This window comes from Eptatretus burgeri, chromosome 5, assembly GCF_056783735.1.
Source record: "Eptatretus burgeri isolate ZD-2024b chromosome 5, Ebu_testis_v1, whole genome shotgun sequence".
Classification (NCBI taxonomy): domain Eukaryota; kingdom Metazoa; phylum Chordata; class Myxini; order Myxiniformes; family Myxinidae; genus Eptatretus; species Eptatretus burgeri.
The window spans coordinates 71,444,796-71,458,234 of record NC_140965.1 but is presented as its reverse complement, the minus strand read 5'-3'; the positions used below and the strand labels follow the sequence as shown (position 1 = coordinate 71,458,234).

The following is a 13,439-nucleotide window of genomic DNA, read 5'->3' as shown; positions in this document are numbered from 1 at the left end:
TTGCCAAAATGACATTGTCATTTTTACAGCGCGGCGACATCGCGCTGTTATATTTCTTTCTCTCTTTCTTTTTCAGTTTTTCATTTTCTTTGTGTTTACGGAGAGGTCAACTCTTGCAAATTGTTTATGTTAGGCTCACTTGACTCGACCTGGATGGGGTTGAGGGTAGAGGAATGGCTGGTGAAACCTGAGTCCTATCCAGGATCCTCATGATGACCCTTTCTTTGTCTATCTGGGTCTTCCTGATGGTTCCAATGCTCTATCTGGTCTTTTATTTGGTTATCAGAGCTTATTCATACAGAAGATGAGGGGAAACTGGATTTTTTTTTCCAGGAATCCCTCTTTCCGAAGACCAAGATGGTCGTATCCAGATCCTCTCAGGAGGACGCATCCTGCACATCACTACCGCGACTGCAACTGACTCTGCAGACTACTGCTGCCAGGCCTCAAATACTGTGGGAAATGCCACAAAGCATTATACACTGCACGTGTACAGTAAGTCTATTGAAAGTACAGTGCACATTGTGGAAAAGCAGGATGTGATTCAAACATTATCGAGTTGACTGAATAACTACGAATGATAATGTGATCTCCATATTGTTCCTTCCATTGTAATTATATAAACACATGATGAGGAGCAGAAATAATATCAATTGGTGAACATCATCATATCAATTTGTTCAATCAAGTTGGAAATCCTACAAAACTAAAGCTTTTCCTCTTTGACTAAAGCTGTTTACAATCAAAAATTGCAAGTGAATACAATTTTGCTTTCTTGTGTAAATTTTGATTGATATTCTCAAAATGTGCTTTCAATTGTCTGCCATTTATCCTAGCGAGACCTTCACTGGGTGTGAACAGCATCGGTGTCACAAGCACAACAGTATCAATTGGAGAGAACATTACACTCGAGTGTCGTGCTGTTGGTGTACCGCTGCCTACTCTGCATTGGTTCAAAGATGGAAGATTACTTCCATCAGCCAATACCAGCCGAGTCGGTTTCGTGGCAGAGGGTGTAGAGCTTCGGGTTCTGCAGGCCATGGAGACCGATGCAGGCCGCTACACCTGTATGGCCATTAACCTAGCAGGCCAGGCTGAGCGAATGTTTGATCTCATCATACACAGTATGTGTAATATCAAGTCACTTTGTGAATACTCTTATGTGGAAGGGGTGGGAGTGCATCCATACATAGATTGTGTTAAGAATAGTATGGACTGTGTGTTCGAGTAAGTTAGATTTATCCTTTTATTCGATATCTGTCAGAGGTAAGTGGTGTGATAAAACGTGCACTGAGGAGACGGTGATTGCAAACCTAAGAGCAGAATCGGGAAAGGTTATTCTGTGTAAAACCTCATGTGCAGGTGAGGCTCGGTGGAAGACTTGTGGCACAAATGGACATCACAAACTGTTTTGGCCAGAATACAGCAGCCACAGTGGAGGAGTGAGCTGTAGGGCCATGGCGAGGCGAGGGGTGGAAATTTTTTGCGAGGGCCCTACCCAAGGCGGGGCAACCTTGTAGGATGGCACCACCCACAAACACCAGCAGCCAATAATGTGATGAGCCTCGTGCTGGAGAGGCGGTTGCTGTGGAGCGTAAAGGCCATGTCCATGAATGAGCACAGAATTTCTACTTTTGATTTTCAAGGAGATAACTTCCTCTCTCTGTTTCGTCACTCCCCACAAAAGGACAATTTTGGAGAGTCATGTAGACATTGCTCTTTATCGCCATCCCCTCGTCCCCTGGTCTCTTCGTTGCCATTCTTCTGCCCAGAACTGCACCTCACCTTGTGCCATCTTAACCTGCATGACACCAGCCCAAGAACAACTTTTGCCTGCCTAAAGTCCTCAAATGCTCTCTTCGCTGTGTGAATCTGGTATTGTCAGTGCCATAGAGGGTTGTTTATTTCCTTTGTATGTAAGATTGTGTTTGCTCCCCCCTTTTGTTCCTTTTCTTGTGTCTTTTGACTACTAGGTCTGTTCCGTATTTATTGATCATCCTGTCCTTTCTTATCAGTTCTCTATTGAGCGATCCTTGGAGAATCATAATAATTAAAAGAACGCAGTAAATTCCTGCAATGTTTCAGCATTCAAGGATGCCTTTGGACCTTCAGCTCAGAGTACTCACATTGGCTGGGTGCCTGATGTGCCAATACTCTATTTGCACTTGATCAATACACACACAAAATGGCATGTGTGATGTATTTTATTTATTACAGAACAGAATAAAGTTAAATGTACAATTCAAACTTCTCTTTTCCCAATCAATTTTTCCATCCATTTGTACAGTTAAAGCTATGAAGAACATTATGGATGTTTTTTTACAAGTATCAAATATTTCATCAGAATAATTTCCCAAAACTCTCAGTAACTCACATTCTGTATCTACTCTCTGGTTGAATGTTTTTGAAAATTATAACTTACGAATTGTTGGATATATTATTTTTACATTTTTTGGAAGAGTATAAAAGGTTTTCTTTCAGTATTTAAACAAAGTTCACAAAGGTTTAAGTCCTGCTGCTCAACTGATGCAACCCTGACCCACAGTTCCACCCAGAATGGAGGAGAATGAAGGTGGTACGAGTAACCTCACAGTGCATGTGGGTAGCTCTGTGTTGCTGGAGTGTCAGGTGACTGGAAGTCCACCACCTGCCATTGCATGGTTAAAAGACAACAAGCCTTTGTCCAGTCATGCCGAGGCTCGGCAACTCCTTGGTGCGTAACAGATACTTACACATTGGTGCAGCTCAAACACGTTGTTAGTCCATGTGCCCAAACCAGAAATTGCGCTTATCGGTACCATCTGGGTGGGCAAATTTTCGTTAAGATTTAAAAATTGGTGCATATCTCAAGAGGCTATTATCATATGATAATCATTGCAAAGTGGCAGCTTATTGGTTGCCAATTATCTCTTGACTATCCACCCTCCATATGGCGAAAGCAAAAAAAAGACACCATCTGTTGATTTTGTTGAATATGTTTCCCAAAAAATATTCTGGTCATTGGTGCCCCAGAGGTACTGACCGAGAGTACACCATGTCTGTGGGTTTCAGGAAAGCAAAATTTATTGAAATTGACAGTTTGTTCCCAAAGTTAAAGGATTTCCCCTTCCCATAACTCTACACTGCAGCAAAAATATGGAATTTATAATGGTGACTCGAATTTCACCAGATATGTTCACCCTACTTTGAAATGTTTTATGTACAATGTTACATAATGCCTATTGGGATGTTTACATGCTGAATGCCAACACAGTCCACAAAGTTAGCATTCACCTAATGGATCGTTATCACTGATATTCGTCGTCATCTGCATCTTCGTCGTCATCTGCATCTTCGGAGTCATCTGCGTCTTCGGAGTCATCTGCATCAGCGCCCTCGAGTTCCTCATCTTCAACTGGCTGGTTGTTGCATGCCTGCAGCTTGTACATGTCCATGCACTTCAGGCCATTGGTGAGGCAAGTGCAGTCTGCCAGTTTGCATGATCGCACACACTTGCAAGACAGCAGTTGTATCACTCCATATGGTGCTGGTGAATCCTGCATCCACTCAATTGGCATCTTCCCATAATCATCGGTGGTCCATCCACACCACTTGGGACTTGGCACAAAGGGTCGACTTTGCAGGCAGCACCCCCAAAGAGCAGCCTGGTAGTTGACACGGCCGACGTATATGAAGAGGCATTCTTCACATGGTGGAAGCTGGCTGGACTCCATCTCTCCCCGTCTAGTATAGAAGACTTGATGCCACATCTCGTTGATGCTAGAGGTGTGGGAGGAAAGTACATGCATGTGGCAGTTATCTCCAGTAGCGACGGAAAGAGCTCTGTGGGTATGTCCCATGATAAATACCTCTTTTCTTTGTTTTACTAAATGAGGGCATGACTTTGATGGCTGAGGTCTGCTGACTTTCACCTGGAGAGCAATGCCATTGACTCTGTGGGATGTCCCCTCTCCACTGATGCTCTTTTCAAGCTCGTCGATGTTATCATAGGTCAAGTTGGTGAAAACACTCGTCTGGATGTTTCTAAGCAGAGCTACCGGGTGTTGCAAAAAGTTTGATACAAATTTGACTTCCTGCCATTTCTTTGTTTTATGACCTATACCATTTTCCTTTTCAGGGTTTGGTGATGCTGTCATGGTACTTGTTCCCTGGCATTTCTAGCTCCGTAGCTCAACTATGCAATTGACAGTGAAGCAGAAGACAAAAGTGGTGGCTCTGTGGTATGAGAATAAATCGTATGTAGACACCCGCCGGAGGTTCTGCTGGGAATCCGACCTCAGAACATGTGATTCTGAGGTCTGACTGGAACTGATAGGGATGGTTATGAGAAGTGTGTTGGTCCCCATGGGTCTGGAACTGTGAACCAGAATAGCATTAAATTCCTTTACTTTGCAAGAAGTCATAGGCTTAGGGTGATTGGTTCATGGTTTCAGCGTCCCCAAGCTCATTGCTGGACTTGGTATTCCAACCCTGGCGGTGTGGCAAAGGAGATTGACCATTGTGCTCATTGATGGTCGCTGGAGGATGATCCAGAACTACAGGGTCTACCGGAGTGCTCAGTTCCTCAATACTGACCACTGGCTTGTAGCAATTCTTAAGTTGCACCTTAAATCCAGGAGAATGGTACCATCCCAGCCTCGGCTGGATGTTGGCAAGCTCAAGGGTGTGAGGGTAGCTGAGGAGTTTGCGAACAGGCTGAGTGGAGATTTGGGGCATCTAGGTGTTTTGGAAGTTCATGAAGAGTTGTGGAGCGCCTTTAAGACCACTGTCTTTGATGTTGCCGGTGGATGTCTTGGAACTCACCATTGAACAAAGAAGAATTTTGTCTCTCAAGGGACACTGGATACCATTGACCAGAGTCAAAGGGCTAGGCTGAATGGCAGAGCTGAGCTGTTCAGGGAGCTGAGGCATCAAACTGTAAGTGTGCTAAGGGTGGACAAGGAGGATATTTGCGAGGAATCTGTGAGGGGATAGAGCATCACCTGTGGTCAAGTGATTCTCGTCCTGCTTACAGGGGAATTCACCCATTGCATTCATCCAAGCCCATCCCTCGGTGTACTGCTGTTAGAGCAGGCTCTTGAACTAACAGCTTGTGGAGGAATTGATCAATTGTGACGTCATTCATCATTGTGACGTCTTCGTTGCAGTGGCGGCGGCGGCGTACTTGTGGAGGAAATAATTTTCTTGTGGATTGAAGGGTTTTGTTGTGTGTCAAACTTGTGGAGGAAAGAATTGAAGAGAAGTAAAACGAAAGAACTCTTTCCTCCACAAGTATGCCGCCGCCGCTGCTTCCTCCTCCACAAGAACCCTTGGACTTCGTCCTCCACAAGAACCCTTCATTTGTCATCGATCTGTCATCGATGCCGCCGTTGTCGTCAATGCAACGAAGACGTCACAATGATCAATGAAGTCACAATTCATCAATTCCTCCACAAGAGGAACACTTCCTTCCTTCCTGAAAGCAGCTCAAAAGAGCCCGAAAACAGCCAAAAACAGCCCCGTGACAGCTCAAAAAGAGCCCCAAGACAGCCGAAAACAACTCAAAAGCAGCGGAAAACAGCCGCACCCAGCCCAAACCATGTACACAGACAACAGTGTACTGCTATTAGAGCAGGTGGTAGGCTCTTGACAGAGGAGTCCGAAGTGAAGGATCGCTGGGCTGGATACTTTGAGCAGTTGCACCAAGCTGATCCACCAGCTGTCGGGTTGGACGTCAGGGATGTCACAATAATTGTTGCTGATCCTCCAATCAACTGTGGTCCACCTTGGTTTGTGGAAACACAGGCTGTGGTGAACCGGTTGAAGTGGGGGTAAAGCTCCAGCGATCTGTGGCATCCATGCTGAACTTCTCAAGGTCGCCCCAACACGCCACAGCAGACCACAGGATGATCCAGAACGGCAGAGTCTACCGGAGTGCTCAGTTCCTCAATACTAACCACCGGCTTGTTGTAGCAACTCCAAAGCTGCAACTTAAATGCTGGAGAATGGTACCATCCCAGCCTAGGCTGGATGTTGGCAAGCTCAAGGATGAGAGAGTAGCTGAGGAGTTTGCGAACAGGCTGAGTGGACATTTGGGGTGTCTGGGTGCTTTGGGGGGTCCTGAAGAGTTGTGGAGCGCCTTCAAGACCACCGTCCTTGATGTTGCCGGTGGATGTCTTGGAACTCACTGCAGGGCAAAGAAGAATTTTGTCTCTCAAGGGACACTGGAGACCTTTGACCAGAGTCGCAAGGCCAGGCTGAATGGCAGAGCTGAGCTGTTCAGGGAGCTGAGGCGTAAAACTGTACGTGCACTGAGGGTGGACAAGGAGGCCTATGTGCGAGGAATCTGTGAGGGGGTAGAGCATCACCTGTGAACAGGTGATTCTCGTCCCGCTTACAGGGGAATTAGCGCATTGCGTTCATCCAAGCCCATCCCTCGGAGCACTGCAGTTAGAGCAGAGAATGGTAGGCTCTTGACAGAGGAGTCTGAAGTGAAGGCCCGCTGGGCCGGTTACTTTGAGCGGTTGTACCAGGCTGATCCCCCAGCTGTCGAGTTGGACATCAAGGGTGTTACAATCCCTGTTGCTGACCCTCCAATCAACTGTGGTCCACCTTCGCTTTTAGAAACACGGGCTGCGGTGAACCGGTTGAAACGTGGTAAAGCTCCAGGGATCTGTGGCATCTATGCTGAACTTCTCAAGGCTGGTGGAAATGCTGCACTCGTGTCGTTGCATGCAGTTTTGTGCTCTGCCTGGAACACAGGCATCATCCCAACTGATTGGAAGAGGGGCTTTGTTGTCCCTCTCTGGAAAGGGAAGGGTGATCACCAAGACTGCAACAACTACCAAGGGGTGACGCTGCTCTCAGTGCCGGGCAAGGTCTTTGCTCGGATAATTCTTGATAGGGTTCGCCACCATCTGCTTGAGCACCAGCGTCCAGAGCAGTCAGGCTTTACACCAAAGAGGTCAACGATTGACCGTATCCTTGCTCTTCGTGTCCTCACCGAACGCAGACGAGAGTTTCGGCAGGGGCTGCTTGCAGCCTATGTTGATCTCTGTAAAGCGTTCGATTCAGTGAATCGGGATGTCCTCTGGAGGATTCTTGGTCTTCGTGGGGTGCCACCAAAACTGATCGATCTGATGTCTGAACTCTACTCTGGTACTGAAAGTGCTGTGAAGTGTGGTGGTACCATCTCTGACTTATTTCCAGTTGTTACTGGAGTTTGTCAGGGGTGTGTACTGGCCCCCACACTTTTCAGCACTTGTATGGACTGGATTTTAGGGAGGATGTCGGAAAGATCAAGTTGCGGTGCATGGTTTGGGAATGTCAAGATCTCGGACCTTGATTTCGCAGATGATAGTCATCTTTATGGAGACTTTAGATATCCTTTTGGGGGCCCTCGAGGTGCTGAATGAGGAGTCGGAGCCGCTGGGATTACAGGTTTCTTGGGTCAAAACTAAGATCCAGGCTTTCAATGACATCTTGGATGCTGCTGTCCTGTCTGTGTCTGTTTGTGGTGAGGAGGTTGAGGTCGTGGAGAGATTCACTTACCTTGGCAGTGATATTCATGTCTCTGCCGGCTGTGAGTCAGAGGTCAATAGACGTCTGGGTCGGCCTGGGGAGTCATGGATTCACTGGATCATGGGGTGTGGCGCTGCCGGTACCTGTGCGGGAGGACGAAAGTCCGAGTCTTCCGGTCGTTGGTGCTTCCAGTCTTGCTCTATGGATGCGAGACTTGGACTCTGCCAAGGATCTGAGACTGAGACAATTCTTTTGGTACCAGGTCTCTTCGGAGAATCCTTGCTATCGCTGGTCAGATTTTGTGTCCAACGAGCGGTTGCTGAGAGAGACTCGGATGAGATTTGTTACCTGCATAGTCCGTTAGCGTCAGTTGTGGCTGTATGTACATGTGGCTCGTTTTCCTGATGCTGATCCTGCTCACCAGATTCTCTCAGCGAGGGAGTCTCATGAGTGGAGGAGGCCAATGGGCCGACCACGTGCCTCGTGGTTGCAACAGGTTGACAAACATCTCAAGGAGATGGGGATGGGCCTGGCATCTGCCTCGGGGAAGGCCAGACGGAGGCCCCTGGAGTACCGGCGGAAAGTGGACGCAGCGACGCGCTGTTCTGGCACATGCTCCCATACCTGACCTGACCTGACAGCGGATCATCCGTTATGATCCGCATACTGATTTGGCACAGGTTTTATGCCGGATGCCCTTCCTGATGCAACCCTGGTCGCCTCTTCCAACACAGGGATAAGGATTGGGTTTCGCCATGATTCCGGGCTGCCCTGCACCCTCTCATAGCATGGCCCAGCGTAGAGCTCCCGTCCTCAAGCGATCCTCCAACCCAAGCCTCCGAGTAGCTGGATTACAGGCGCACGCCACTACGTCCGGTTATTCTAAAATCTGCATGTAACTCAGTGTATTGTATGAGAAAATCCCTCGTGTTTTGACCATTTACATGCTTATTCGATTTCTGACAGAAGATGCACTGTTTTTATATACCCTCAACATGTTGGGTGCATATATACATCTTCTGGATGTGGATGACTTTCTAGAACTGTCTGTTGCAGTTTCATCACCTTATTGGGTAGCTTATTTGGTGATGATAGAGTCAAGAAGTTTCTTCATCATGAAAATGCTGTGGCACTTGGGATGGTATTGTACTGCTGGGATTTCTTCCTCTGGCAAGTCTTTGGCCATGTCCAAAAGTGGGGCGTGCTTTTTAATCTCAGCAGCTCTCAGCAATTAAAGTATTCGAATATAATACTTTCCTGTATATATGTAACTTCAGGCATTAAAGTAATTAATACCCACATCGATACACACAAGGAAAATTGACACAGGTGGAGGCCAGTCATCCCATCATGCCTGCACAACAACACCACCCCCCAATTTATCAACACTAGATCGAAATAAGAAAAATTTACAATGTTTTTTTTAATATATTTTTTAAATGAAGTGTTTTTTTGTGGGGGGGGGTTGTAGTTTTTTTTCTTTCCAGGGGAGGGGGAATGGCATACATGATCTTGGGTAAAAAACACACAACATGAACCACACAACACCCCTTGACGAGACCCCCACCAACAAGACTCCGTGCACGTGCATACAATCACCAATCAATGCCCAAACTACCCAAAAATCCTGCCAACATCTCAGCACCCCTCCATCTCCAATACTTCCAGGTTCCAATCTAATTCCAATTTAAACTTGTCTCCTCTTTCTGCAGACACTACCTTTCCAGTGAGCCCATTACATGCATTAACTACGCTCTGAATAAAAGACCCCTACCCAACTACTGCCTTAACTCTCCTCTTCTTTACTCCCAGGCTATGGCCCCTGGTCCTATCAATGTTTCATCTGCTGAATGATTCTTCTGCACTTATTTTGTCTATACCCTTCATTGTCTTAAACATCTGCATCACATCTCCTTGTAACCACCTTATTTTTAGTGTATAAAGCCCTGTCTCCTTCAGCCGCTCATCTCGCCTCGAGCTAGGCCCGAAATCAATCTCATAGCGCTGCACTGAACCCTGTCGATGCCATCTATGTCCTTCCTGAATTTTGGTGACCAAAACTGCACACAATATTCCAGATGTGGCCTCACTAAATTCCTGTGCAATGTTAGCACCACCTCTTTTGATTTGTAAATGATCCCCCTCTGAATACAGCCTAAAACTCTATTTTCTTTACCTATAGCTGCCTGGCATTGTGCTGCCTGTTTCCCTCCCGTATCTTTTACCACCCCCAGATCTTTCTCCTGTGTGACATGATCCAAAATTACCCCTTGCATCATGTAATCTCTATTTTCATTGTTGTTTCCCATCCCCAACACTTTACACTTGCTCAGGTTAAATTGCATCTGCCAAAAATTCATTGTTTTTTTATTTCTAAATAAAATCAAAGCATTTTTTTTTTTATAAGAATTCATGGTATAAGCACAGGATGAATTCCTAAACTCACCACTTCGGGTATTCTATTTCCCTTTTTTTGATTAGTGACAGTTATGTTCAAGTACACATACTGTATGATATTAAAAAAACATACAATTACCAGACATATTTCAATAGAAATAAACCTTTTCCAGAAGCAGTAAAAGTCCATGGTATGTCCTCTTCTTCCTCTTTCAATAAATGCTGGCATATTTAGAGATCGGACGCAACCTTAAAAACCAGGCACCATCAAGAGCACATATCCACCAGCATCCATTCAACAAACAACATCTAATTTCAATTCTAAGTTAACACACCTTTCCAATGCCTCTTAGCCATAAGTTAACACACTTAGAATGCCTCTAAGGCATAAATTAACACTTTCACAATGCTTCTTAGCCATAAATTAACACTTTCACAATGCTTCTTAGCCATAAATTAACACTTTCACAATGCCTCTTAGCCATAAATTAACACTTTCACAATGCCTCTTAGCCATAAATTAACACTTTCACAATGCCTCTTAGCCATAAATTAACACTTTCACAATTCCTCTTAGCCATAAATTAACACTTTCACAATGCCTCTTAGCCATAAATTAACACTTTCACAATGCCTCTTAGCCATAACTTAACACTTTTACAATTCCTCTTAGCCATAAATTAACACTTTCACAATGCCTCTTAGCCATAAATTAACACTTTTACAATGCCTCTTAGCCATAAATTAACACTTTTACAATGCCTCTTAGCCATAAATTAACACTTTTACAATGCCTCTTAGCCATAAATTAACACCTTACAATACCTCCAAGCCGTAATTTAACACTTTTACGATGCCTCTTAGCAATAAACTAACATTTTTACAATGCCTCTTCGCCATAAGTTAACACTTGCAATTCCTCTCAACCATAAGTTATCACTTTTATAATGCTCTTAGTCAAAAATTTAACACTTTTACAATGCCTCTAAGCCATAAATTAACACTTTTACAATGCCTCTGAGCCATAATTTAACACCTTACAATGTCTCAAAGCCATAAATTAACACTTTTACAATGCCTCTTAGCCATAAATTAACACTTTTAAAATGCCTCTTAGCCAAAATGTAACACCTTACAATGCCTCAAAGCCATAAATTAACACTTTTACAATGCCTCCAAGCTATAAGTTAACCCTTTTACAATTCCGCTTAGCCATAAATTAACACTTTTACAATGCCTCTAAGCCATAAATTAACACTTTTACAATGCCTCTTAGCCATAATTTAACACTTTTACGATACCTCTTAGCAATAAACTAACATTTTTACGATGCCCCTTAGCCATAAGTTAACACTTACAATTCCTCTCAACCATAAGTTATCACTTTTACAATGCCTCTTTGCCATAACTTAACACTTTTACAATTCCTCAAAGCCATAAATTAACACTTTTACAATGCCTCTCAACCATAATTTAACACTTTTACACTGCCTCTTAGCCATAATGTAACACTTTTACAATGCCTCTCAACCATAATTTAATACTTTTACAATGCCTCTTAGCCATAAGTTAACACTTTTACAATGCCTCTTCGCCATAAATTCACACTTTTACAATGCCTCTCAACCATAATTTAATACTTTTACAATGCCTCTTAGCCATAAGTTAACACTGTTACAATGCCTCTTAGCCATAAATTCACACTTTTACAATGCCTCTTCGCTAATCGACAGAACAGTACATTTCTTTATGTGTGAAGCAAAGTCCAGTAGTTTTGGGGATCTTGCGATCTCCCGATTTGATATTTTAGCGATGTATTCTGATGCCTTTATCGGTCTCGTAAGTTCTGAAAATGCTCGAGAATAAAAAGTATGGCTTTTCAACCAACATAAGTGTGAGTTGAGATGACCAATATTGAGAAGTGGTATTAGTAATGTGATGACGTATTTGTGAAACAACATAATAAGGGGTGACGCAAATGGGTTTATTACATGAATGTTCATAATTATATTCATAAATTCCCAAAGTTGTACCAAATCTAACATGTGAATGAGCCTCACTTTGACAACCAACTCAAAAATGTGCCTGCAGATGGGAAGATAATTAGTTGCAATTGTGCAAACAACTTCTTTTGGATTTTGGACATGTCTGACCTGTTACTTGCTGATATTAGCTTCATCGGAATATATCATTAGCACAATGGATGATATTCATAAAAAGAACAAAAACACGTTGAAATGTAAAAATGAAAAATAAATAGACTAAGCTGGTCTTCAGGAAGGGTGATCACCTGAACTTACTCTTATTGGTCCTAATAATAATTTGGTGCCCATAAACTATTGCCTCCTTACATGGTACTGATATCTGTTCTGTCCCATGGGCTCTGGGCTTTGGGACAACAATGAATGCCCTCAATGGATTAATATCACAACCTCTCAAAATTTGTCATTTTATGATGAGATAAATGTGGTTGTCATTATTAAGGTTGATTTTTACCACATTAACATCATCACAAAATGACAAATTGGTGGTCATTTGGGAAATTTAATACATTAGTATCTAATTTCCACAATGAGTGTGTGTTGTGTGAGTGTGTGAGTGTGTGAGTACAGAAATCTATTCCACAATGAGTATGTGTTGTGTGAGTGTGTGAGTTCAGAAATCTATTTCACAATGAAGGTGTTGTGTGAGTGTGTGAGTGCAGAAGTCTCTATTTCACAATGAGTTCATGTTGTGTGTGTGTGTGTGTGTGTGTGTGTGTGTGTGTGTGTGTGTGTGTGTGTGTGTGTGTGTGTGTGTGTGTGTGTGTGTGTGTGTGTGTGTGTGTGTGTGTGTGTGTGTGTGTGTGTGTGTGTGTGTGTGTGTGTGTGTGTGTGTGTGTGTGTGTGTGTGTGTGTGTAGCAATCACTGTGCTGTGTTTGACTTACAGGAGGACGCATTCTGCACGTTTGGCACTCGAAGGCTCACGATTCAGGACGGTATACTTGTGTGGCCTCAAACCAAGCTGGCAGCACTGAGAAACATTTCATCCTGGAGGTTTTGAGTAAGATGAACAATAATAAAATCGCTTGTCGTCCTCATTCATGTAATCATATTGTCACACCATTCCCATCATATCAAGTGGGATTGGTAGGGAAAGTTACCCTCGGGTCATGATGACACGTATACATTTGTGACCATCAAAATACGATCTACACCTGAAGATAATCAGTTTATTTTTCAAACTCGTATACAATGCACCCATCGCCAATACCGAAGTGTGTAGGGTGAAATGCCAAATATTCCTTCGACCAAAATGACTTCTCCAGGGACGAGGCATCGGCTTTTTGGGTATGTTTGTGGACTCGGAGGACCATACATAAATGGATAGGTGTATTCTTTATAACTCGTGCTTCATTTGGTAGGCAATGAGGTGGAGGTTTGTCCGGTTGTAATTGTTTTTTCTTCCTCAGTCCCACCAACAATAAGAGATTCTGAACAAGTGATGACCTTTTGGGTACGAGAGGGTGAAAGATTCAACATGACCTGTGAGGCTCAAGGTT

General features: G+C 43.9%; 1 protein-coding gene across 7 annotated transcripts in view; it reads left to right on the top strand.

Annotated features, from left to right (window-relative positions):
- Positions 1-13,439, top strand: part of HMCN1 (hemicentin 1) — a 531,017-nt gene that overhangs the window by 343,909 nt on the left and 173,669 nt on the right. For all 7 annotated transcript variants that reach the window (XR_015058458.1, XM_085882362.1, XM_085882361.1 and 4 more), the window contains exons 44-48: positions 334-495; positions 837-1,124; positions 2,546-2,713; positions 12,827-12,940; positions 13,350-13,436. Coding sequence is in view for 6 of the 7 variants with exons in the window: in XM_085882362.1 (XP_085738488.1) it covers positions 334-495; positions 837-1,124; positions 2,546-2,713; positions 12,827-12,940; positions 13,350-13,436 (819 nt within the window). In the remaining variant the exon portion in view is untranslated. The remainder of the gene's footprint in view (positions 1-333; positions 496-836; positions 1,125-2,545; positions 2,714-12,826; positions 12,941-13,349; positions 13,437-13,439) is intronic.